Genomic DNA, 27,246 nt, shown 5'->3' with positions numbered 1-27,246 from the left:
ATTTTCAAAGGTGCTGAGATTGCATCTCTCAGTGGGAATTCAGTGGGAGCTGCAGGAGCACAGCATGTCTAAAAGTGAGCCCATGTCCACATAGGTGCCCACATGTAGCTTTTAGGTGCTGATTTTGGGCACCTATATTTGATAATTTTGGTCACTCTCTGGAAATCGGAGGAAAACCAGCACGTCTACTTCCAGCCAGAATCAGGAAGTGAGCTTCCCATTTCCATGCTGTGCTGGAGACAGACACATGCACAATTCAGGGACTCTGACGTCTATGTGATTTAAACTGGAGGTGCAAAAAACTGTATGATTTGATTATTCACACACACACACACACACACACACACACACACGCGCGCGCCAGCATTTGAAATTCTGGTCCTGACTATGCAGACAGAGGCACAAACAGTAGAATGAGGAAGAGAACGGCGAGAGAGAGAGAGGGGTCAGGGAGATAGTGGAGTTTAAATAATTTACCACATTTATACAGTTCCTCTTATTAATGATTTAAATAATCCAACAGGTTTGTATTGTGGGTTCTAATTTAAAGCCCCTCAGAACACCAGTTTCGTGCCAGCCACCTGTCCTAGTAAGGTCAGAGAAGTTCTAGCTAATCTATTTCATTGACTGTGGGTCAGGGTGTACAAGAAAAACAAGCACAGCTATGTTGTCAAAAGGTAGATTCTTCCATAGCTAACTGGGGCTCTACTCGGGGTCCTAGCAATAAAAAATTGGAATCTCTAGGAGTTTCTCCTTCTTTTAGCTTAGACACACATACAGATCTGGGTGTCACCAATTGGCTGAGACCTCCTGCAGAGGCCTCTAGGGGGTATTGCTCAGTTCTGCTTGAAACCACTGCAGTGGTTTTTACTCTGAATATTTTGGGTGTCCTACAGAAGCAAGCACCCTTCCTATTCCTCCCGCCATCAAACACATGAATTTAAAGCATTGCCATACACCTGCTTACCCCTGGAACTCTCACAAGTGGAAATCACATGACAGAATACCTTTTCAGACCCACCCAGGCCCTGTTCATTCTATAATCTAGTAAGACACCTTGTGCACCCCAAAGCAATGCTTCCACCATTGTACCTGAGTCTGATGAGCAAGAACACAGAGCCAAGCCTGCTCTCCCATGGCAGTTTGACCTTCAGCAGGACTTTCAACAATTTCTCTGTGAATCTGTGTTATTGCGACTGTACTGTTTGAATATGGTTGAAAACAACCTGAAGTCTACACTTCAGTAACTCTCAAAGGTTTATTTCCCCTCCTGGCCTTAAATGGGTAATTGCTTTTACAGCGACTGTTTCCTTCTCCTCTTAAGCCAGGCAGAATTTGCACATGAACAAGGAGATGCTAGAGAAAGCCCTTTGCATTCAAACTTGGTATTGCGGAGCCAGACTGCTGATCGTGACATTCATTTAAATCTGCTTATCTTTAAAACACAAGTGGGAAAACTCCAGATAAATTGATACTGAAGATCTAATATGGCGGGCAGACAACTCCACTCCTCAGACCCAAGTGATCTTTCTACCATAAGTGCATAAGAGGCTAGCAGCCCTGAGTACGATCCCATCTGAGCCCATAGGCATGTACTCAGGGTGGCAAGCTCCTGCTGCCATGGAGGCTACACTTCTATTTTTAGTGGGCTAGCTTGATCTGAGCTACTGTGGGTATGTCTCCTCAAGCTGGGATTTACAGTTTCCGGCTCGAGTGCAGACATGGTGACCGGGAAAGGTGAAGTGGGGTGTGGGACGAGCTACTGGCTAGTTTTAAAGTGGGAAGACTACAAAGGAGAGAGGCAGAGCCAACCTACTCTTCAATCCTTCACAGATTCTTTGCTTCTTTAATTGGTTGTTTAATGCCATCTCTTTAACCACACAGAAGAGAGAAGAAATGGCAAAGGAAGATTGCGTCCCAGGTTCCCCCACTCTATAATATCCTCCGTGGCACTCTCAAATGCTCAGTATTGTGCCTCCACCCCATTCCCTCCCCCCAAAACTCACCCACCCTACTTGTGCATTTGAATGTGACACGGAAAGGCTATTACAGTGAGGGGGATCCTGGGATAAAGAATCTTTCTTTGCCATTTCTTCTCTCTTCTGTGAGGCCAATTTTTTAAGAAGGCTCCAGAGGCCATTCCAGCAATAAAAAGCCACTAAACCTGGACTTCAGGACCAGGCAAATTGATTGAAATTACTGTAAAGAACAAGAATAATCAGACATAGATGAACACGATTTGTTGGGGAAGGGTCAAAATGGTTTTTGTAAAGGGAAATAATGCCAAACCAATCTACTAGAATTCTTTTAGGTGGTTAATAAACATGTGGGCAAAGGGGATCCAGAGGATATAGTGTACCTGGACTTTCACAAAGCCTTTGACACGGTCCCTCACCAAAGGCTCTTAAGCAAAATTAGCAGTCATGGCATAAGAGGGAAAGTCCTCTCATGGATTGGTAACTGGTTAAAAGATGGAAAACAAAGGGTAGGAATAAATGGTCAGTTTTATGAATGGAGAGAGGTAAATAGTGGTGTCCCCCAGGGGTCTGTGCTGGAACCAGTATTGTTCAACATATTCAATAATGACCTGGAAAAAGAGGTAAACAGTGAGGTGGCAAAATTTGCAGAGGATATAAAACTTCTCAAGATAGGTAAGTCCCAGGCAGCCTGTGAAGAGTTACAAAGGGATCTCACAAAACTGGGTGACTGAGCAACAAAATGGCAGAGGAAATTCCATGTTAATACATGCAAAGTTATGTAAATTGGAAAACATAATCCCAACTATACATACAAAATGATGGGGTCAAAATAAGCTGTTACCACTCAAGAAAGATCTTGGAGTCATTGTCGATAGTTCTCTGAAAACATCTGCTCAATATGCAGCAGCAGCAGTCAAAAAAGCTAACAGAATGCTAGGAACCATTAGGTAAGGGATAGATAAATCAGAAAATATATTGCCTCTATATAAATCCACGGTACACCCATATCTTGAATACTGTGTTCAGATCTGGACGCCTTATCTCAAAAAACTGATATCTTGGAATTGGAAATGGTTCAGAAAAGGGCAACAAAAATGATCAGGGGGTATCGAGCAGCTTCCATATGAGAGATTATTAAGATGGGACTTTTCATCTTGGAAAAAGAGACGATTAAGGGGTGTGGGGGGGATATAGAGGTTAAATCATGACTGGCATGGAGAAAAGAAAGAAGGAAGTGTTATTTACTCCTTCTCATAACACAAGAACTAGGGGTCATCCAATGAAATTAATAGGCAGCAGGTTTAAAACAAAAACATACGGAAGTATTTCTTCACACAACACACAGTCATCCTGCGGAACTCTTTGGAACATTCTAAAGCCAGATAGCACTAACTCTGATTTTTCACATTAATCTTAGTGAAAGAAGGTAATAAAATTAAGGAATACAGTTACTATTATTGTATATTATTCCACGGCAAATTACTGGGGAGTAGGGAAAAAACTTCCACTACACTAGGGAAGCCAGTTGCTTTAGCATTGTGGACCAATGATGTTCCAGGCTTGCATTAATTAAAGTTTGTAATGCACATAGAAGATAGCACCTTAATATTAAGGTGCTAACAACCAAATGCAACCACCCAGTGCTAATCTGGAGCAAATGAGTTTTGCATGTGGCATCAAAGACAGGGCCGACTTGGAGAAGGTTATGCACACACACACACACACACACACACACCCACCCCCACCCCCACCGGCTTGGTTCAGGAGTTGTAATTGTAGCCAAGGGGCACGTTTCCCCCTACACAGCATGTTAGATCTATAAAATTTCCTGTGGTGAACCTCACTGGCTGTGCCCCTTCCTTCCCATAAGTGCCATCACAAAACAAATAATCAGTAAAAATAATAAAACAACAAGAATGAAGTGCGTTTGCAGGGCTGGCTGCTAGATGCGCACATCTTTTTGCCTGTAAGCTGAGCAGCTCAAACATTCAATGCCATGTTGCTGATTTTGTTTTAACTCAGCACAGCTGGCTGCCTTGTTGCTCCAGTTCTGAAAGGAAAATGGCTCACCTCCTTCCTTGCTGACTCCCAAGCACCCCTTCAGCTCCTGCAGCGAGATAGACTTGTCCTTGTTGAGGTCGCAGTAGTCGGCGAAGCGTCGAGCACATTTCTTGGGCTTGGCTTTCTTCTTCACATACCGCTTAAGGGGCTTCATCTCCCGCTTGTTGATGTCATTGCTGCTATTGTTGTCCAGCTGGCTGAAGTACCAATGTACTACCCGCTCCTCCAGCGTGTGGCTGGGATCCGGCTCAGAGAACCTAGAAAACAAAATACACAGGCCCCAAACCACCAGGATGCTCTTGTTAATGACTGTAAGTGCCTTTCGCCAGGCCACATCCCTTGCTCAGTTTATGACAACCTGTATCATATTTTGCCTCCTATGACCAGGAGAAGCAGATTCCTGATCTGGGAGGCTGTTATTTCTAGAGTAGGCTAGGTACCTTGAGTAAAATGTTCCTCTGTGATCACAGGTCTCAAAAACTCCTTCCTCTTTACTTAAGTTTCATGGACTAGGGCTGGTTTGGGAGAGGCATGAACAGGAAAAGAATGGATTTGCACACCACTGAAAGGTAGCAGATGGACAGGCCTAATGACTGACATCTTTTCTGTATCCACTGAGCAGGGAAACCCAGGCAACAGCAGCAATACAAACTTCCCTACCATTTTCTCCCAAGCACTGTGCCTCAACCTTGTCCCAGAGGGATCTTTTCTTGGGGGAGACTACAGTTCAGTCTTCATGGCCCATTTAGTCCTTGGTCTCTCAGCTGAGACTGCCAGCAAAGGGAACAATTAGTGTGAAGTGTGACAGTGGTTTATATGATGTGGACCCCAACCATTAGGAACAAGATCAAGCTCTTTGAATTGATTTAATGCAAGATGCATTTATTTATTTAAAAAAAATCTTTGGACAATTTTGCTATGCCTATTTATGTGATCTTGCCTCACATATTTTATTCACTGCATTTTTTAAACTGTTTTCACATTGTTCTAAGGCACTTTTCAATACTGCAGCAGGCAAATGTCACAAATCCAGTAATAAGGAAAAATAAGGAACTGGCAAACTCATTTTGCCTCATTTCAAATTCCAACATTGCAGGTTTGATGCAACCCTAGTGGATTCCATTCTGCTTCTGTGAATAAAGGAGCAGAGCAAGGGAGAAAGAAAAATTGATGAAAAATCCAGGGGTCAGGACCATTGGTGTTCCATGTCAAATCATTACTTCACTAGCAGAGAACGGTGGGGAAACTAGCCACTGTTTTTGTGGAGCCATTAAAAAAAAAAATCAAAACAATGTCTTGTGCTCTGCATGCTGCCTATCTAACTGCAGTGAATAAACAGTCCTCAATGAGGAGGAAACAAAACATGTTCAAGGAAATGACGCTATAAAAGCTGAATGGCTTCCAGAGGTGACCTCCCTTTTCTTTCCTCTGCAAGTGGAGTTAGAGACAGGGCCAAGACAGATTAAGACTAAACCAGGACAAAGACTTTAGCCTCTTTCCCAAGAGTGAAGTAGCGCAGCCAGCCCTCCCCAGAAAGTAGCTTGTAGGCAGTAATCAGATGGCTGCACTGCTACCTGGTGCTCTTCCTCTGACTTACTGCTGTAAGACGACCTCCAGAAGTGCAGCCCAGATTCCAAGCATGCCGTTTTATTCCACCCCAATGGTGACAGGAGGAAGGTTGGGTAATTATAAATTCAGATTCCTGTGTGAGTCTTGGGCTCTCTGGTTGTGGGTGCAAGTATATATACCTAGATTCAATCTCATTATAGGTAAAGCTTCTGAACACATTGAAACAAGACTGGTGATAGTTTTAGAGACTAGTGGTCTCTTCTGTATAAGGGATCTATGTGAAAAGGGCAAGGATGACATCTTCTCTGTTGCACGGCTGGGGAGAAGAAAGGGCTGCCGTACTTTGGGCCCTGCAGCCTTCTCAGCATCCTTTGACAAAGCAGATACTGTTGCTTAAGTAATTGAAAAACAACAGCCTCGTCAATCTTCACTTTAATTCAGATCAGTAAGGAAGGGAAGATACAGCATGGCATGGAAGGTCATGATCAGAGTGTGCGGGAAGATGGTGATTAGTGGCAAGCTTCTCAAGCAGCTTTACAAGTGATAAAAATAGATTTTTGAAGGGCAGTCTCTGCCCCAAGGCCTTGGGAAGTCTGAAATAATAAATACAAATGAACCTTCAACCAGCTAGAATAAAATAAGCTACAAAACCTATTTAAAAGATTTTATTTGACAATTTCTTTTGCATAATTCACTTCTGGGCTGTGTAGCATACAAGCATGCAGAATTACAGCATCTGATCAGTGCCCACAGTAGAAGGCAGGCAAGGAGGCTGGCTTAGCTCTCGGAGCCAAAATACAAGCCAAACCACTGGAGCCATGGGAACACACAAAAAGACAGCATCGTGAAGGTAAGGGGCCATCTTGATTTTTCAGAGCCTTGAAACTCCGCATGAGGTACAGGTTGACAGGGAAGGAGAAAATGCAAATTAGACGTTGTTGTGACTTGCATTTGTGAATGTGGTCATTAGCGCTTTTTCCCTGTGGAAACTAGTTGGCTAGCACCTGAGGACTGGCTGATTTCCAAGGCCTGAGGGAACCATTGGGGTTCGGTGTTGTGGAAGAGAGAGGAGTTTTGGTTGCTGGGCTACAGAGCGAGGCTAGGACTCCTGACCGGGCTGAGTCCCAACCAGCCTTACCTCCTACCTGCACGAACACTTCCCCGACCCACCCACGTCTATCTGCCCTGCTGCCATTTCCCAACCTCTTTGTAAGTCTGGAACTAGCAGGGCTGAGGTGGCTCATGGCAGAAATGGTACAGAACTCAGAGCAGCAGCTGAGAGGAGACAAGATGTGACTGTGAGGTTCTCTGTCTGTTGGAAGGACAAATGGTGGAACTCAGTAGGGGCAGGTGCCCAGGCAGGGAAGAAGTCTCCCTGTGTTCAAGAAATATAGCAAGAGTGGGTAAGAAGGAGGGGCTCCTCTTGGTGGAGAAGTGGGGGGGGAATACAACCATCTCCAACTCCTTGGTAAAGAACACAGAGGACAGGTGCAGCCCTTGGTGTTAGTATAAACACACCAAACCACTGGGCGAGGGTAAAATCAAATACAATCATTCCAGCCAATGTGGGTTCTTGTACTGAAAACTGCAGGTGGTGGTGGTGGGGGGTAAACCCATAAGGATTACTTTAACCTAGTGTGTTTAACCTAGTGGGGAAGAGAATATATAGCTCATCTTGATCTTTAGCACCCTTAATGACTAGTTATGCAGTGTTGCAGTCTCCAAGGTGGTAACCTGCCCTCGACTGCATGGATGTAGGCCAGTTTAAGAGAGAATGGAGCAGAAGAGACTTAGAGGGATCCCTTAAATATCACAATTCTATGTCCAGGGTTTCCCTGGTTTAGTATTACATTAAACAATACAATAAAAACATTTGAGATCTATGTTTCCACACAAAGATGCTCATATTTCATCAGTGTGACATGGCTTTATGTGATCTCATATCATTACTATGCCTCCATGTTTTGAGGCTGCATTGTGATGCAACGTCACTATATTGCAACAGCTGAACTATATATGGGACTAGAATTGTCCTGCAAGCACAATGCTCACAGGTTGTGGGACTGGCAAATTTTAGAGGACATGCATTCCGACTAGGACCCTCGTCCTGCCACTAAGGAGAGAGCGCTCAAATCAGCACTTGGAAGCAAAGGCCTTTCCTGAGTTGCATCTCTCCTGATCCAATCCATCAAGAACTAGAGAAGACTGAGCGAGAGCAATGTCAGCTGCTCAGTATGTTACTACATCATCATCTCCTGCTAATACTAGCCACATAAAAGGTCTACCGAATATTCCAACTCTCTTGGAAAGGTGCAGTAACTCCTTGGGTAAAACCAGGGGAAAACAAACCATACCAAAACAAGTCATGTGCACAGTACGGGAGGTCCCCTCAGCCTTCTCTCATTGACCACATCAAAACCATGCTTGCCTTTCTCCTGACTGTGCTCTTTAATACTGCATGGTGAAGCAACCCATACAGGAAGGATGATTAATAATTCAGAGAAACACAAAAACTGCATCATCCCCTTCCCCATCATATGCAGTCAAGACTTTCAACAAAAGCAGGTCTTCAAAAGAGGGGTGTGTGTTTATTTCATCATTTTGGAGGAAGAGAATTAGCACATCTCAGAGAGATTGCCTCACTTTTGCATCTACTCTGCTAATAAATATTTATATACCAATAGAGGAGGGAGCCTGATCTATAGGTCAAAAGTGCAGGAGTTGGAAGCAGGGTTTCTGGGTTCCAATCCCAGCTCCCCCACTGACTCACTGTATTGCCTTGGGCATATCATTTTCGCTAACTACATCTTGATTTCTCCATCTATAAAATGGGGTAGTACCCACCTCATAGGGGAGAAAGAGTATCCATTTGTTAACTTGCAAGTGCTTTGAGATTCCTGGATGAAAGGTGCTACCTAAGAGCACAGTATTGTTATGATTCCTTTGTATGTCTGTAGCACACTTCAATACTATTTGGCTAAACTGGCATACAGACAAAAAAGCAAAGAGGTTACATAAGTATGTGTGTGTTTTTAAGTGATTGTACTGAACTCTGAAGCAGAGCAGGTGGGAATAATCTGAAAAGATTCCAAAAGGACAGATTTACTGAACTGATGTCTGTGCACTGTCTAAAACATCGTTAAGCCCACAGGGCCACATAGTCTGTCCTGCTAGCAAGATGCAAAGAGTTAATGTGGCAGCAGAGAGACAGAGGATAATGTGGAGGAGAACAGCAGTGTCAGACATCACTGATACTCAGGTCCACAGTCTGCATTTGATAAATCTCATTATCTTCCATAGGATTACAGTGGGTGTAGATCAGAGCACAGTAATCAGAAAGAGGATGTAGCTAGTAAATTGAAATTTGTACACACAGTAACAGATCCATTGCTTCCCACTCACTCACAGCATCCTCATCATCTCCAAAGGCAGGCAAGCCAGATACACAATAGGTATGACTAACGTAATGTCTATGTCTAATACAAAAAGACTGTAGTTAGAGACCTACTGTAACCGGGCGTTAGTATAAGTCCTGATCAAGAACACAACCCCTTTTCTGTCACCATGAGAAACTGTGCACAAAGAAAACTAAAAGGTGTGTACACTTTGGGACACATGGCATGTACCCCATGGAAACCCATTAAGAAACCTCCCCCTTTTTGATTCAACCTCTGTTTGGCAATGAGAGTAGCTCCAGGATGGAGGGATGTGACTTGTGCAGTACCACGAAGGCCATGGCTGCATACACAGGCTACCAACTATAAATCAGAGGAAGTTATTCTCATCCCGTGCAAGCTGGAAGGAAGAAGTGGGAAGGAATGCAAGGTTGCTGGTAGAGTTAGGGTGAGGAGGAGACATAGTTAATTCAGCTTCCATGTCTTAGGATAAGGATGCGCACAGTCATCAACAGAGTTTTAAGAACTAACCCTGAAATTTTCTTGGTGGGGTTGCTGAAGAAAGGATGGACATGGGTGAAACTAAAGAATTAATAGGATAGCCTCTGCCAGCCTGTCAATGCCTGTGAGAGCTGATGTCTAGATAGATGCCCAAAAGGAGGAGTAGAGAGATAGGAAGTGAAGGAGTTTAATAACCTGAGATTAAATTCATAATTGTTCTCACTTCTATTTCTTTGTTTCCTTTTATTTTTCTCTTTGTCCCAAAATTAAATTACTAACTGTGGTACATAGCTTGCGTGGGGGCAGGTTACTCTCATTAAATTGTGACAGGGTCGCATATTTGTTTGCTCAGCCTCCTTTTCCAAAAGCTGTGTTCAGACTAAACAAAAAGCTACCCCACACAGTCCAGACTCATTATGGAGAGACACACCACCCTTTCATGGTTAAAACTGAAGTTCTCTTCCTTCTGTAAACCCAGTTTTTACCCCTACCTCCACCTAATCTAAACCCAAAGCAATCCACCTGAAATTATACAGGTGACATATCATTCTTAATAACATTTTCTCGGGAAAGTATGGGATAAATCTTTGGGGGGGGGGGAAAATGGCCACCATTCACTTTTCAAAGATCCACCCCCTTATGGTTTATCTTGTATCTTTCTCTAGGCTGGAATTTCCAAATAAGCCTAAAAGGGAGTTTGGCACACAACTCTGACTGAAATTCAATAGGAGACGGACATCTCTCGTGCTCCTTTGAAAACCCCTAGCTTTTGTTCAAATAACTTCAGAATGTTTGGCTTAACTTCAGAATGCACTGGAGATGTTCACACCAAAGATAGATTTTTCTTTGCTTGCTCCAAATTCCTGGAGCACACACGGGGATCCTCAGGGGTGATTTTGCAAAGGAATCTTCAGAACTCTTACATAGGGTATAACTGGTAACTTAAAACAAAGGTTTCAGAGTAACAGCCGTGTTAGTCTGTATTCGCAAAAAGAAAAGGAGTACTTGTGGCACCTTAGAGACTAACCAATTTATTTGAGCATGAGCTTTCGTGAGCTACAGCTCACTTCATCGGATGCATACCGTGGAAACTGCAGAAGACATTATATACACACATAGACCATGAAACAATACCTCCTCCCACCCCACTGTCCTGCTGGTAATAGCTTATCTAAAGTGATCATCAAGTTGGGCCATTTCCAGCACAAATCCAGGTTCTCTCACCCTCCACCCCCCACACACAAACTCACTCTCCTGCTGGTAATAGCCCATCCAAAGTGACAACTCTCCCTACAATGTGCATGGTAATCAAGGTGGGCCATGTCCAGCACAAATCCAGGCTCTCTCACCCCCCCCCTTTTCCCGGGGACACACACACACACACACACACACACAAACTCACTCTCCTGCTCGCAATAGCTCATCCAAACTGACCACTCTCCAAGTTTAAATCCAAGTTTAACCAGAACGTCTGGAGGGGGGGGTAGGAAAAAAGCAAGGGGAAATAGGCTACCTTGCATAATGACTTAGCCACTCCCAGTCTCTATTTAAGCCTAAATTAAATACTATCCAATTTGCAAATGAATTCCAATTCAGCAGTTTCTCGCTGGAGTCTGGATTTGAAGTTTTTTTGTTTTAAGATAGCGACCTTCATGTCTGTGATTGCGTGACCAGAGAGATTGAAGTGTTCTCCGACTGGTTTATGAATGTTATAATTCTTGACATCTGATTTGTGTCCATTTATTCTTTTACGTAGAGACTGTCTAGTTTGACCAATGTAAATGGCAGAGGGGCATTGCTGGCACATGATGGCATATATCACATTGGTGGATGTGCAGGTGAATGAGCCTCTGATATAGTGTGGCTGATGTTATTAGGCCCTGTGATGGTGTCCCCCGAATAGATATGTGGGCACAGTTGGCAACGGGCTTTGTTGCAAGGATAAGTTCCTGGGTTAGTGGTTCTGTTGTGTGGTATGTGGTTGTTGGTGAGTATTTGCTTCAGGTTGCGGGGCTGTCTGTAGGCAAGGACTGGCCTGTCTCCCAAGATTTGTGAGAGTGTTGGGTCATCCTTCAGGATAGGTTGTAGATCCTTAATAATGCGTTGGAGGGGTTTTAGTTGGGGGCTGAAGGTGACGGCTAGTGGCGTTCTGTTATTTTCTTTGTTAGGCCTGTCCTGTAGTAGGTGACTTCTGGGAACTCTTCTGGCTCTATCAATCTGTTTCTTCACTTCCGCAGGTGGGTATTGTAGTTGTAAGAAATCTTGACAGAGATCTTGTAGGTGTTTGTAGCTCACGAAAGCTCATGCTCAAATAAATTGGTTAGTCTCTAAGGTGCCACAAGTCCTCCTTTTCTTTTTTTAAAACAAAGGGACACACTTGCTGAGCTGTGATGTGCCATGCATAGGGGAGCTCCTGAAAACTGCATCCTAAACTAAAATTTCCCAGGATGTTACACGACCAGCAAAATTGCTAACAAGTGACAGCGCACACATTTTAACTTTTAACATTTATTTTTGGAAGTTAGTTCTCTACCACAGTCAGAAACTGAAACCAGGTCTTTAGGATAGGGAAATCCCGGTAAGGATCACCTTGGTCTATTTTGGAATCTGAATTCCTGCACCATATGAATGGGCCTGGCTCTTGCAAAATTAATCATAGATTAGAATGTACCCAAAATCAGCCAAGTGTAACAATTTAAATAAAAAAACTGAAGCTTCCATTTGTGTTTAGATTTTCTTCTGTATTACTTTGACTGTGGATATTTTTCAATAAGGGCACCAAACTCAGGATAATAAGCCAAGTCTCTGCTAAATATACGTTTAATTACTTTTTGGAACTGTATACTAACAGATATGCCCAGATCTATTTCACGAACATGAAGTTAGAAATGCATTTTACCAGAGATTTTCTATTTTTAAAGGTTGAATAAAATCTATTTAGCTATTTGCCAGTTATGTGAACTGGGGTTAGGGGGAGGAAGACGTAAGGTCTGATCATATTTGCATTATTATAAAGTAGAAGGAGTTAACTCCATTAGAATCAATAGCTTTGCATTTGTGTGAGTTATGCAGATGGCAAATTTGGTTTTTTGCATGTCCAGTAAGAAAAAAAAAAAAGGTCTTACCAGGTTTTTACTGACATTGCCTAAAGCACTACAGAGTTGCACAATCCCACAGTTCTGCAGCTAGATTTTTTGGGCGTAAATATAGAAGGGTGCAGTTTAGCACAACTCTACTTACGTTTTAAATGCAATTCTCTTTTTCTCCCCATCTATGTCTTTCCCATCTCAAAAAAAAAAAATACAAAGAAGGAAATTAAATGTGAAGCCACATGAATGGTTTTGTGGTATTAAAGATAAAAATTTGAATGGGAAAAGATTGAGAAGTTCTTGCTTCTTCTCATACTCAGATTCATAGGTTTAAACCAGGCAGAAGGATCCATTAGACAATTTAGTTTTACCTTCTGTATATCACGGGCCATTAAATTTCATCCAGTTAACCCTTTAATGAACCCAATAATTTATGTTTGACTGAAGTACATCTTCCAGAAGGGCATCCAGTTTTGATTTAAAGACTTCAAGAGATGGAGAACCTACCGTGTCCCTTGGTTGGTTGTTCCAATGGTCAATCACCCTCACTGTTAAACTGTGCCTTATTTCTACTTTGAATTTATCTGGCTTCAGCTTCCAGACATTGGTGGTTCTTATGCCTTTCTCTACTTGATTGAGGAGCCCTTTCGTTCCCAGCCTGTTCTCCCCAAGAAGGTACTTAAGGCACCTCTTGATCTTCTTTTAAACAAGCTAAGTGGACTGAACTCCCTAAATCTCTCAATGGAAGGCATTTTTTTTAAACCCTATACCGGAAACCTACTGACCGCTATTCCTACCTACATGCCTCCAGCTTTCACCCTGACCACACCACACGATCCATCGTCTACAGCCAAGCTCTGCGATACAACCGCATTTGCTCCAACCCCTCAGACAGAGGCAAACACCTACAAGATCTCTGTCAAGATTTCTTACAACTACAATACCCACCTGCGGAAGTGAAGAAACAGATTGATAGAGCCAGAAGAGTTCCCAGAAGTCACCTACTACAGGACAGGCCTAACAAAGAAAATAACAGAACGCCACTAGCCGTCACCTTCAGCCCCCAACTAAAACCCCTCTAAAGCATTATTAAGGATCTACAACCTATCCTAAAGGATGACCCAACACTCTCACAAATCTTGGGAGACAGGCCAGTCCTTGCCTACAGACAGCCCCGCAACCTGAAGCAAATACTCACCAACAACCACATACCACACAACAGAACCACTAACCCAGGAACTTATCCTTGCAACAAAGCCCGTTGCCAACTGTGCCCACATATCTATTCGGGGGACACCATCACAGGGCCTAATAACATCAGCCACACTATCAGAGGCTCGTTCACCTGCACATCCACCAATGTGATATATGCCATCATGTGCCAGCAATGCCCCTCTGCCATTTACATTGGTCAAACTGGACAGTCTCTATGTAAAAGAATAAATGGACACAAATCAGATGTCAAGAATTATAACATTCATAAACCAGTCGGAGAACACTTCAATCTCTCTGGTCACGCAATCACAGACATGAAGGTCGCTATCTTAAAACAAAAAAACTTCAAATCCAGACTCCAGCGAGAAACTGCTGAATTGGAATTCATTTGCAAATTGGATAGTATTAATTTAGGCTTAAATAGAGACTGGGAGTGGCTAAGTCATTATGCAAGGTAGCCTATTTCCCCTTGCTTTTTTCCTACCCCCCCCTCCAGACGTTCTGGTTAAACTTGGATTTAAACTTGGAGAGTGGTCAGTTTGGATGAGCTATTGCCAGCAGGAGAGTGAGTTTGTGTGTGTGTCCCTGGGAAAAGGGGGGTGGTGAGAGAGCCTGGATTTGTGCTGGACATGGCCCACCTTGATTACCATGCACATTGTAGGGAGAGTGGTCACTTTGGATGAGCTATTACCAGCAGGAGAGTGAGTTTGTGTGTGTATGGGGGTGGGGGGATGAGAAAACCTGGATTTGTGCTGGAAATGGCCCAACTTGATGATCACTTTAGATAAGCTATTACCAGGAGGACAGTGGGGTGGGAGGAGGTATTGTTTCATGGTCTATGTGTGTATATAATGTCTTCTGCAGTTTCCACGGTATGCATCCGATGAAGTGAGCTGTAGCTCACGAAAGCTCATGCTCAGATAAATTGGTTAGTCTCTAAGGTGCCACAAGTACTCCTTTTCTTTTTGCGAATACAGACTAACACGGCTGTTACTCAAATAAATAATTTTTGTGGCTTTTTTCCTGCAACTTCTCTGGTTTTTCCAGAACTTTTTTAAATATGTGGACACCAGAATCGTTTATAGTATCTGTCTCACCAATGTCATACACAGAGGTAGTGTTTCCTTTCTACTCCTACTCGCTACTTTCCTGTTTATACCTCCAAAGATAACATTGGCCCTTTTTGCCACACCATTGCACTGAGAGCTCCTGTTCAGCTGCTTGCCCTTTTGCCACCTAAATTCTTTTCAGGGTCACTGCTTTCTAGGATACAGATTCCCATTCTGTAGGCCTGGCCTGCATTATATGTTCCTGGATGTAGGAATTCACATTTGGCTGTATTAAAATGAAAGGGTCCAGCTTACCAAATGATACAAATTACTCTCTATTAGAGTATTATCAGGAAATTTTCAATGGAAGTTTTTCCTTGGAAAATGCCAATTCCCTGAAACCAAAACTTTTTGAGGGAACATACCAGTTTTCATGTAGCTACCATTGGGAAAAGTTTCTCAGGTCTAGGATGGAGAGCGGACCCCACCTTCCGAATAGCCAATAGCCCAGTAGTCAGGGTACTCACCTGGGATGTGGGAGACCAAGATTCACATCCTTGGTCTGAATCAGGCAGAGCTGGGACTTGAACCTGAGCCTCCCGAATCCCATGGAAGTGCCCTAACCATTGGGCTATTGGCTATTCCAAAATGTGTCTCTTGGCTATCTGTCTCTTTTTATATCAAAAAACTTAAAAATGTCTTGGTTTGGTCCTGATACCAAACAGGAACATTTCTGAAATCTCAAACATTTCAGCAGAATGAGAAATCTATTTCCTGCCCAGCTCTACTCAATATGACTGCCCTGTCCTCATGATCATGTATCATTCTGCCAATCTTTGTGTCATCCAGAAATGTTATCAGCAATGATTTTACATTTGCTTCAGACCATTGGCTATATTTGCTCAAACTTAAAAAAATAAAATAAAATAAAATAAAAGTGGGGTGGCAGCGACAGCCTATTTGGGCAGACAGCAAGCACTGGAAATTTCAGCCTGAAAGATGAAAGTGTAGTAAAGTTATGAGAAAGCAGAAAAGGGTGTTAGAATGGAAACTGTTGTGCAAGCTTAGTTGGAGTGAGCCTGGCTGCTATACTTGTAATATGGGTGGTGATGGCCACACAGTAAATGCAATTTGTCTCACAACTTTGATCACCTCAGCTGACATTAAATAAGTAAACAAACAAAGCCACCGTATTTTTCTTCTCGTATATGCCCTGCCTGTTCAGAGAACTGTAAAATTAACATTTATTATGGACACAGTGGCAAGGTTTTGGTCCAGCATCTCATAAACCAAAGATGTCACAAAATCTCAGGGCTAATAATGAGGGTTTTAGCCTTTTCGAGAGTTAGGAATACCTCTTTCTATGAGGATAAACATTTTGTTTCTAGTACTGGTAAGAAGTTGGACCTTATAGATAAAACATTAGAGAGAATAAAAGAACAATTTGAGGTCATTTTTAGAAATTTCTGAAGTCTAATTTCTGAATTAGACTCCCCCCCCCCCCACCCCCGGGAGGATTGTACAGTGGGACTTGCAGCACTAGGCAGCTGCCTGACTCTGCAGACTCAGAGATCCAAAATAAAAACTGTACCAATACATTATTTATTTCAAAGTCTCTGATTCCTAAGATGCTTTCTGTGCAAGATATATGGCACCAGAATGGTGTGGTACGATGGAAAAGTTGGACATGCGCCCTTTGGAGATGGCCTGGTGCATGTGGAAGTTTACGCCAGAGGAGTTCCTTGCATTTAATTATGGCTGCAGGTATGCAAAATATTTGGGTGGTGGAGCAATTTGCCTCACTTGGAGTGGACTGTTGAAAACTTTCTTTTTCCCCTTGCACACTGGCTGTTGATACTGTAGCTTGAAATAAATCAGCATGAAGATTGTGAAGAGCAAGATAGTGAAGGATGCTGCCAGAAAGGGCCCCATTAAAAGGTTAGAAATACACAACGCTTTGAAGACTTAGGAAGTAAGCATGCAAGGTTTTTAGAAAGGTAGCTGGACATCTCTCCTCCCTACAATACTGCTTTGTGGTCAGCTTTATTTACAAGAGTGCTGACAGAGAAATCCAAAAAGGATGCTAAATAAATATGAAATATTCTCGAGGGCTTGCCTTTACCCACATCCACTGTTTTTGTACCATGCAAATTTCACAAAATTGGCATTTGGAGCGCTTATATCTAGGAAGGGAACAATGCGTCTCCACTCTAGCATATTTAACTTCTACTACTGTACAAACGTTTTTCATTCTGTTTGTATGTATTCTGATAGGCCAGGCATATTGTTACCTGATGGACTGCACAGTATGCAGTTCATATGCCCTCAGCCACCATGGTGATTCGGCAGACTTTAACTAAATATTGATGCACAACTACCAATGCTGAGAATAACTGGGCATAAGGCAAAACCCTCAAAAATAAATATTTATGTCAGGCAATTAGAGACCATTCTGCTCCCTTCAGTATCTTCAAAGATCAAAGTCTGGTACATTTGCACATTGATCCTCCAACATCAAACACATGCACGGTTCTCACTTTCTCTGGAGCAATAGGGTATGCCAGCGTGACTGCTCTAAATAAAATATACACATACATGCATGTCTGTCATGCACACCTCTAAATACTTCAACATGCACACCTTTCTGCTGGCATTAAACACTTCAGTGTTATCCAGCAGATCATACATAAACCAGAATAATCATCCTTTGCCTTTATATACACCAAGACCTCACCAAAACACCAACATATTAATCCTCACATTCCTGTGAGGTAGGACAGTGTTGTTATCCCACTTTACAGATGGCCATCCACAGGCATGGAGAAGTTTAAAGGCTGCCTGACGTTACATGCGCCATCTGTGGAAGAGCTGGAAACAGAACCCAGTGATGCCAACCGCAGAAGTTCAAAAATCATAAGCCAGCCCTCAACATATCATGAGATTTATTTTAAAAAGATTGCATTGGGGGGGGTTGGCCTGTCTTTTGAGGTTTGAACTCCCCCTGCCCACCCCTAGTGTATACGTGGCAGTTTAAACAGCTCTCCCAAATGTACACAGTGAGGTGATGTTGACGTCAGCTGCAGGAGCTCTCACTGGCTGCCTGGCTTTTCCCCAAAGCCCAACATTCCAGTTAATTCATTCTGTGTCCCACCCAGCCCCACATCTGCCCATCTCTCAGCCCGGCAATTCACTAGGCACCTCCTCACACCACACATCAGTTCTGCCTATGCCCCCAGCACCACCTCTGCTCCTCTTGCAGCTCCAGGGATTCTTCAACCCTCTCTCCCAGGTCTGGGGGGGCTACAACAGGGTCCCTTCTCTCCCTCTCTGGAAAGGGGGAGAAGCTAAGAGCAGAATGGCCCATTGTTCTGGGGGGGGAGGGAGGAGGAGGGAGCAGAGCTGCTGGGGTGTTTCTACTCCCTCCTCTCCTTCCCCCTGCTGTGAGAATGGTGTCGGCTGCTCCTTCTCACCCCTTCCCCACCCAAGAATTCCTCTGGTCTCCAAAGGGAAGGGGGAGAACTCTGCTCTTCTCCAGGAAGTGGGGAAGGCAGCCAATCAGAGGGGTTTTCCCCATAGGTGCTGGAACTAGGGGTGCTGGTCGGGCTGCCACACCCCCTAGCTTAAAGTTGTTTCCATTATATACAAGGTTGACAGTTTGGCTCAATGGATCTCAGCACCCGCACTATAAAAATTGTTCCAGTGCCTCTGGGCCTGGCTCACATTTGCAAGAGGGTTAGAGCTTCTCACAACATGGCCAGAGGGCCTCTAGCCCCAGCTGAAATTGCAAGAGTTGGCAACACAAGAATTTTGATCCTCAGTCCCGTTATAGCCACTAGTCCACAGAGCCTCCATAAACAGATCAGAATTTTATTAGCCCTCTCTTTATGCCCCAGAGGATGAAAGACAAAGTGACGTCCTCCTACTGAGCTCTCATTACACACTATAAATGGGATGTTCTGACCTTGATGGTAGAACAGCTTCACAGGGGCAGGTGGTCAGGGTTACAGTGACAGAATAGAGTTTGGAGCGGTGGCATTAGTTTTCCTTGTATCCAGTAGAATTAGAATGATCTCTAGTTCAGAGCAAGAAACCCTTACCCCACTTAACTCACGTCCAGAGCTCTGTAGCTGTCTCATTCATGTTTGAAATCTTTCCAGACTCACCTTCCACCTCCAGCAGGTGCGGCTGAGTTAATGGCCTGTACCATGTCCGTAGTCAGAGCGTCCAGTAAGCTGGTAATAAATTCTACTTTCTTCCCTTCTGGGCAGCCTGCAAAATGTGAAGTGGAAGAGTATCTTGAGAACACAAAAAGTCAATCTCCTACCCTGATTCAACGCTCTTCAATTGGGAGATAGCATTGTCTCTGTAACTGTAAGGTTGAATATGACACCATTAATAAGTCTCTAACCAAAGGTAGAAGAATCCTTGAGCAGCTTTTAGCCTCTCACATGTACTCAGCTAATTCCAGCCACCTCCAGATCTGCCTGTGTTTTGCATGAATACTACTTTTGTTCACTTCTTTCCTGGTTGGTGCCCCAGTTGTCTGTCTTTCTCACTTCACTGGGTGACTCCTCTGGGGTCTAGTAATGGCCTCAGATCACCAGCTTCCCCTGTTGACCAGAATCAGTGTTCACTGTTGATTCCTGGCATGCTCACGGTAACCCCTGCCAGGAAGATAGCCTCCCACCAACACAGAGCACCATGGTCAACATTTTCTGCGTTCCCATACATACACACATGACAGTGATCTAGAAACTTACCACAATCACTTTGACAGCTGAAAGTGACTTGCAAATTATTATAACTAAATTCCTCCTTTGCAGTAATGCAGGCTCCATTTTCTGCCATACCCAACCTAAGGAAAACAGTCACGAGCATCTCCCCATATCATGTATATTACACACACTCATCTGCCCCTTAGCGCTCATTTGGCAGGCAGTCCAGAAAATGTCAGCAACGTAAAGGGTAAGCTGCTATGGCAGCAGCAGTAGCCCACTCACTTAAAAGAGCTTTTTGTTGCAGAAATGAGAAGGTTGAAAGCTGTTTGCTAGAAGTCATCTCTCAGGGGTCTCAGCATCTCACCCTCTGCTGGGACTACCAGAGTTGCTTGCAGATAGCAAATGACAAACTCTCCTTCCCTCCTTCTTCTGGTTTTTGTGGAAGCAGCCATGACACAATTTGTATAGCATAGTATGTGCGCGTGTACACGTGTGGGGGTAAGTTTCTCTCCCCTTGGTATCTGCAGGATTTTTTATGAAGGGGCAATTAACGTAGTGGCTGCAGTAATGCAGCTTTCAAAGGATGGGATGACCCTTTGGACAACCGCACTGAGTCCTCCAATAAAGGGTTCCTCTCAGATAATTAAGAGTAATTGGGAAGATCTCACTGATGTTTGGCTTGGGAGTATTACTCCGCTTGGGGAGCACATAGGAATGGGGAAGTACAGAACATCCTATAGCTCTCCTCTCCTTCCCTCACTCCTTTGATGTGACTGTGTGGATCACTAATGGCTCATCATACCTAAGCCCAGTTAATACACTGACGACGTGATAGAAATCTCCAGCCTGAATCAAATGGGATGGCATGATGAGACTGCCTACAATGGCACGTAGCCAATCTCTGACTGTTCGTAGGAAAATATCCCCAGTGGCCTGTGATGGGACATTAGATAGGGAGGGCTCTGAGTTACTACAGAGAATTTTTACTCTGGGGCAGTTACTTATGGGGCAGTGATTCTTCTCTAAGCCCATGACATCTTGAGATGCCACTTCCATACAGTGTGTCCCTTGGAACATGCCGGCGAGGAGGACCTCTTGCTGTAATGCAGAGGTTGCGATAAGGTCCTCTTCCTGATTGCCCGGGATATACTGGGTGATAGGAGACTGAACCCTCTCGGGTTTCCCCCATAACACACTGGCAAGTAGGGCACACACTGCCCATTCCCCCAGGGAATGCCGGGCGAAGAAGTAGGGCTTTCTGTCAGTTTCCCCAGGGCATGCTCTTTTAGCCTATATCTACACTAGCACTTTTGTTGGCCAGGGTGTGAAAAAAAATACCTCACTGACTGACATAAGTTTCACCAACAAAAGCACCAGTGTGGACAGCACTGTGTCGGCAGCAGATGCTCTCCCACTGACATAGCTACCGCCATTCGTTGGGGGTGGTTTAATTTATGCAGACGGAAGAGGTCTTTCCAGTCAGCATAGAGCAGTTACATGGGAGACCTTACAGAGGTGCAGCTTACAGAGGTGTAGCGGTAGGGCTGTGCCACTGTACAGTCTGTAGTGTGGACATAGTCTTACTCCAGCATAATACCCAATTTGTGTGCACGTATTTAGGCATTACACTTCTGATAAACTGATTTTTAAAAGTGACTATGCCTCCCTTACATTTGTCCTGCCTTTGCTTTTCCTTCACTCCACTTTTCTTTTCCCTTCTACTGAATCTTATATCTTTTCTTGTTTTTTTCAGCATTAATTTCTTTATTCTAGTTCTCTGACAAGGTTAACGAGCAAGTTGTTCCTTTATTTCCTTTTTGCCCTCTATCTCCTAGTGCTCTATGTTTTGTTCTCTCCTTTCTTAATTGTGTTATTTCAATTTCTCCTTCTCCCTTTCCCAGTTTCTCTGCCTCCTCCTATTCTATGAACATTTCCCTCTCAGCTCATTACTCCTACTTGCTTCTCTCTCTCTCTCTCTCTCTCTCCCCCCGCTGCCACCTGTGGTCTCTGCACCAATCATTTTTCTGTTCTCAGACAGTTGTATTTTCCTATGTGCAAAGCCATACACCCAGCTATTTTCTTGCACGCGCGCGCACACACACACACACACAAAGGTTGGGGCAACCCTGCAGTTTCTACCCCATGTCCAAGCTCCATACAAATGAAGGGAAGGGGCCAATTTTCACCATCTCCCTCCAAAGGGAGGGAGACAGCAATTAGAGCACAAAGATGTATTAGAAGCGATTTTCATCCTCTGCCTTCAAATGGTGGGGAACCACTTCTCACACACACACACACACACAATATCCATGCTAAAACATATACATACAGCAAATCCCCATTCTTCTAAACAAAACATAGACTTTCCCCTTTTCGCACGTAACCAGCATTAACGACAGACGGATGTCTCCTCCACTCTAACCTGGAAGCTCTCGGTCCTTGAATGGATCATCAATCTCTGTGCTCTTCGATCTGGCGTCAGTTTCACACACTGGGGTCTCATAGCTGGAAAAGGAAGAGGGGAAAGAGGTTCAATCATTTGATATAGTTTCAGAGAGATCAGGTTGTCATTAAGACGTTGGTGAACATTTCAGTCTTGCCTCATAGGCTCAATGTAGAGGACACAAAAAACAGGAATCCAGGTGAGAAATAAATTGGCTCAGACTCAATCTGCATATGACCAGGGTGATGCTTGTAGGAAGATGGAAGCACTTGGAGGAATCAGCATGAATGTAATTTTGCCTTCTATATCCCAGGCCTCTTCCCTTTGCTTGTCAGAGAGCGGTCATCTCTTGGGGTCCTCAAGAACTGTTCACCATCAGTGGTTGCCTAGATGGCCAAGAAAACCAGCTGGCCAGGTGGTCATGCTCATTTCTCTTAGATGCAAGCTTAAGCACAGCAAGCCAGGAATTCTGCAAGGGGGAGTGCAATGCATTTTACCTTCTAAGGAAGGAATCTCCTTCCTTAGAAGGTAAAATGCATTGCACTCCCCCACCTCATTCTCCTTCCTTAGAAGTTTTTAAGGTCAGGCTTGACAAAGCCCTGGCTGGGATGATTTAGTTGGGGATTGGTCCTGCTTTGAGCAGGGGGTTGGACTAGATGACCTCATGAGGTCCCTTCCAACCCTGATTCTGTGATACCTTGCCTTGATCCAGATGAGCACCTGCAGAATACACATTTCAGCATGCACCAGCCTATTAAATAGAGCAGACCAATAAAAGCATCTCCGGGAGCTATACTAGCTGCTAGTTCAAACCGTTCAAGTTCGGTTTGCTCTCTTTAAAAAGTTTCAAATAGCCCAGGATTGAGCTATCTCAAGGGTGCCCCTCTCTACAGCAGCTTTGTCCACTACTAATGACAAAGCCAGGTTCAAACTCACAGAGGCTAGTTATCAGAGCTTGCTAGCCCCACAATTTGTTCCTGTGGAGCTTTCGAGTTGCAGGGCACAGAGGATCCCGCCTGGAGAGCTTTACGCAGCACAAGAACATAAAGATTTCAATACAGAATCTGTTTCTGTATTGAAATCTGACTGCACATGAAGTTCTCTACTCTGAGAGCTTTCTAGATCAGTACTAGCCATGACAACGTAGGGTCAGACTATTCCTGGCCACTATATGGATACACAAGGGTGGGGATAATGCAAGCCACTTTCTTCCCTGTTGTACCACTTGGTCAGTGGTAAGGGACCATGAACACAGGGATTGTATTTTTCTAACAGTCCAGGGCTGCATGCCAGCTCAAAGAGAGCAGGTATAGGGAGGAGGCAGAACCGTTCCTCCTCTGCATTGGCCATCTTTGCTGGCTGGACAGAAAAAAGAAGCATGCCGTACCACCCTGAAGGATGGGCAGCAGTAACATTCCCCCTGTGCAGTAAAGGACTCCTGAATTTCCTCCTGTGGGGACTCTGCTCCTCCATGATGCAGACATGTGCCTATCCAATGCAACTGAGCCCTTAGTGCAATAGTTCGTATCAGTGCTGCTAACCTCAACCTAAGCCACTGCCACCATCACTCAGGAAAACCAAGTTTCCAAGTGTTTCTAACTCAGTGGTGGTGTTCTTTTCTTTGCAGATAAAAACCAGGCCCAGTCCTCAGAGAGAACCAGCCATTCTGAGCATTTCAAGTTGTAAAGTTCAGCTGTGTTTGAGCTGTGTGAGAGCAGTAAAGGTTCTTCAAGTATAGTTTATATGGGAAGTGGTTGTTCACTTCACATTAACTCTCACATAGGTTACTGGATTCTGCAAAAAAAGAACTTAGAGCGAACATGGCATATTTGAGCCTGAAGGCAGCATTTGTCAGAACATTAAGAGCATGTGGAAACAGTGAATGATAATGAAAGCCTTGAGAAATCCCTAAGTTTGATGGGTGCTACTATATATATATATATATATATATATATATATACACATACACACACACACACGCTATAATACAGGTCCTTTCCTCTCGGCTTCACTGAGTCCAGTGCACACAACTGGAGTGAAAGATGTATTCTTCTCCACTTCAAGTACAGTACCCATCAGTGGGATTTTAAAAAGTGTGCATTCATGTGGGTAAACATACACATACATTCCATATGTGTGTTTCCTCTTCCTCTGCCCCTCACCCTTCAAGTAATAATACTTAGCACTCCTATAGCACTTTTCATCCCTAAGTCTCCCAGAGCTTTTCCGCTCTCATTAACCCCATTTTACAGATGGAGAAACTGAAGCAGAGAGAGGTGAAGTGACTTGACAGTGAGTCAGTGGCACAGCCAGGAACAGAACTAAGGTTTCCCAATTTCCACCCCCATGCTTCATTCACTAATCAAAAGATGCTTCCTTTGCTGAACTAATGGTAAAGACTAGAAAAGCAGAGTATATGATAGAGGTAGGGAGATCCTTCTAGTATAGCTGTACTTCTGAGTTTAATTTTGTGTGTGTGTGTGTGTGTGTGTTCTGTTAGAATTGTCCTTTCACCTTGCCCTATAGTTAAGCCCTGACTAGTTCAGTGCACATAACAGAAATGTGATACTAATTAGTCTATTCGGCTGTAGAAGGGACTGGGTCCAGGAAGAGGGGAAAATATTAAGAAAATATGAATAGTCATTTAGACAAGGAGGCTTAAGCACCCAACTCAGGCCCAACTGCATTGGTTGCTGACTGGAGCATTATCTACTGTTGTAAACAGGAATCTAGACTGCATAACTCTGGTGTGGCAATTCCCGGATTCTTTGGTTCCTTTGTTCTCTCTGAACTGGTGTCCTCTCCTTCATAGTTATTTCATGCTCCACCTTACAGGCCAGGTTCAAAGCAAGTTGCTCTCACCGTGTAGAAGTACCAGGCAAGGGGCGTCCCGTGTCCACCAGGACGCACCAGCAGTACCCCGTGGACTGATGACATTGCACTGGTTTGTACAGCCCGCCAGGAGCACACTCTGGGATGACAATACCCTCACGGGGGTTCTGCCTTGCCTCCTCCAAGGCACTCTGTCTCTCCTGGTCACAGGAGTGAACTTTCTCTGGAAAAGAAGGAAAAACAGAAACATCACCCTCTGCAACAAAACATGGCTTCAGGGCAACTCTCAGATCTCAGCATTCTAGTCAGATCTGAGAATGCTAGATCTCTCTTCCTTCCCTAGGAAACTCCAGTATTCAAAAAGGAGTTTCCTAGCATGCACAAGGATCAGTGTTACATTCCGGACCTGAAATCCTCCTCCTAATAATGTCAGCCAGCCACTTGTGAAGAGGTGCACCAAACACATTTTCCACTCTGGCCATCAAAATGGCTAGGGCTGCTCCTGCTTTCAGTATGTCCTAGAGAGAGTGCATCTACTGCATACCCTGGGGGAACAGAGAGGAGGTCCAGCCCCATCACCCCTCCCTGGGGCATGAAAAGAGTGTGCTATTGCTTCCTTACTCCCCAGTAAGTCCTAGGGAATGGAGAGGGCACCTAGGCTTCCCTTTCCCTACACAGTACACCCTGGGAGACTGGAGACAGAGCCTTGCCCCTCTCTGTCCTACTATACAGAAAAAGGGCCTCCTTGTTGGCATCATCCACGAGGGAACAGATAAAACAGGTGATATGCACTAGGGAACAGACCATTTGGAAATGTCCCCTAGAGTCATCCAGGAATCTGGAACCTTCTGGTCCAAAGGTCAGGCTTCTATCACATGAGTTAAAGGACAAACTCATTTAGCTGGCAGATGTAGTAGGCTGCTGTAGTAGGACCAGCCACTAGAGAGGGATGACACACACACTTTACAAACCTATAATGTTAACAAACTATTTAACTGAAACAGTTGAGAGAAAAATTCTGTTTGTTGGAAGACAGCAGACACGTCCACCTGGCCTTTGACCTGAGGGCTGAGAAAATTGTTGCTTCAAGTTCTCTAGTCACCTAAGGAATCAAGAAAAAAGTGGAAGACAAGACTTGACATTCTTAAGGTTAAAAAAAAGTGAAGTAGAGAACACCCCAATAAACTCTCTGGATTTTCTTAAAATATGTATCATGATAAAAAGTGGGGGGGGACAAATGCTCCCCTCTTCCCTACCCCCTTTTGAGGGTCACTTTAAGAGGCCATATTGCCCCAAATCCTTTCCCATGCCAGGGATTACTTCAAGTTTTCAGTAAAGAAACTAACTCAGAACCCTGACAGGAAGTGTCTCAACCTGAACTTGCAGATATTTTGATGGTCAGTGGGGACACACTGCATTACACAACTGTCTGCTCTTTTTGAGGGGCAGGTGGTGTCAACCACACAATTAGTCTGGCAGCTCTGAATGGAGTTATTTGGGCACAGATTGCTTTGGTTACCAGAGGCCAACTGGCCATTATTTATAATTGTAACATAGCAGCCAATGAAAAAGGTTCCAAGAGACCACAGATGTCCTCCATCCCAAGCATTTCAGACCCTCCTTGTGAACAAAAGACACTTGAACTTTGTCACACACGAATCCACACCAATGAGGTTTAACATAAGAGCCTTAACTATGTGCAAGTCTGACTCAACCAGAAATAAACATGATTGGCAAGGAGTGGCGGGGGGGGGGGCATAAAATCAACACAACTGAAAGGGCTCAAGTCTCAGCTGATATTTAAGCTGACTTCACTTTGCTGACAGATTTCACGTCTTAAAAAAAAAATTGTGACTGTTCCTGAGCTGTATGCAGACAGAGGAGTCATTCAGTAAGAGGCCTGTGGGCTTCTGAACAAATCAATTACATCACAAGGGGCCAGCTTACTCAAGCTCCCTGCCTGACAGCAATGTACACCTGGGCCGTGGGGTGAGAGGGTAATTCATTTAGTTCGATGAAGCAAACAAGAGAGCCAGAATTCCATGCCTACAATCACCTCATTTTTGATTAATTCACTTTATTTAATAACCAAAAGAAAAAACTCCATTGAAGAGAAGTGCATTCCGGACATTTTTCTGTCCAAATCCCCAAAGCTTCCTCAGTGCACAAATTCTCTTGAGTCCTTGGAGTCTTGCAAACCTGGCACTAAAAGTGTCTTTTGAAAAAAAAAAATACCAACGCTTTTTTTGGCCCTGCACAACAACTTGTTATAAATTAATCACTTTTCTTTTAATCAGCCGTAGCCTTAGTTGACATATATGGAGTACTCTGTTAGTGTACATCACTGAGCATGTATATGCAGTGCACAAATGTACATTCATATACACATACCTAT

General features: G+C 44.0%; 1 protein-coding gene across 9 annotated transcripts in view; it reads right to left on the bottom strand.

Annotated features, from left to right (window-relative positions):
• The window catches only part of SMOC1 (SPARC related modular calcium binding 1), a 181,585-nt gene that overhangs the window by 7,857 nt on the left and 146,482 nt on the right, over positions 1–27,246 (bottom strand). For all 9 annotated transcript variants that reach the window (XR_012159431.1, XM_073348486.1, XM_073348487.1 and 6 more), the window contains 4 exons: positions 24,882–25,074; positions 21,999–22,081; positions 19,022–19,127; positions 4,050–4,297 (listed from right to left, as the gene is read on the bottom strand). Coding sequence is in view for 8 of the 9 variants with exons in the window: in XM_073348486.1 (XP_073204587.1) it covers positions 4,050–4,297; positions 19,022–19,127; positions 21,999–22,081; positions 24,882–25,074 (630 nt within the window). In the remaining variant the exon portion in view is untranslated. The remainder of the gene's footprint in view (positions 1–4,049; positions 4,298–19,021; positions 19,128–21,998; positions 22,082–24,881; positions 25,075–27,246) is intronic.

This window comes from Lepidochelys kempii, chromosome 6 (assembly GCF_965140265.1).
Source record: "Lepidochelys kempii isolate rLepKem1 chromosome 6, rLepKem1.hap2, whole genome shotgun sequence".
In the NCBI taxonomy this organism is placed as follows: domain Eukaryota; kingdom Metazoa; phylum Chordata; order Testudines; family Cheloniidae; genus Lepidochelys; species Lepidochelys kempii.
The sequence above is the reverse complement of the archived record's forward strand: the minus strand, read 5'-3'. Positions and strand labels throughout refer to the sequence as shown.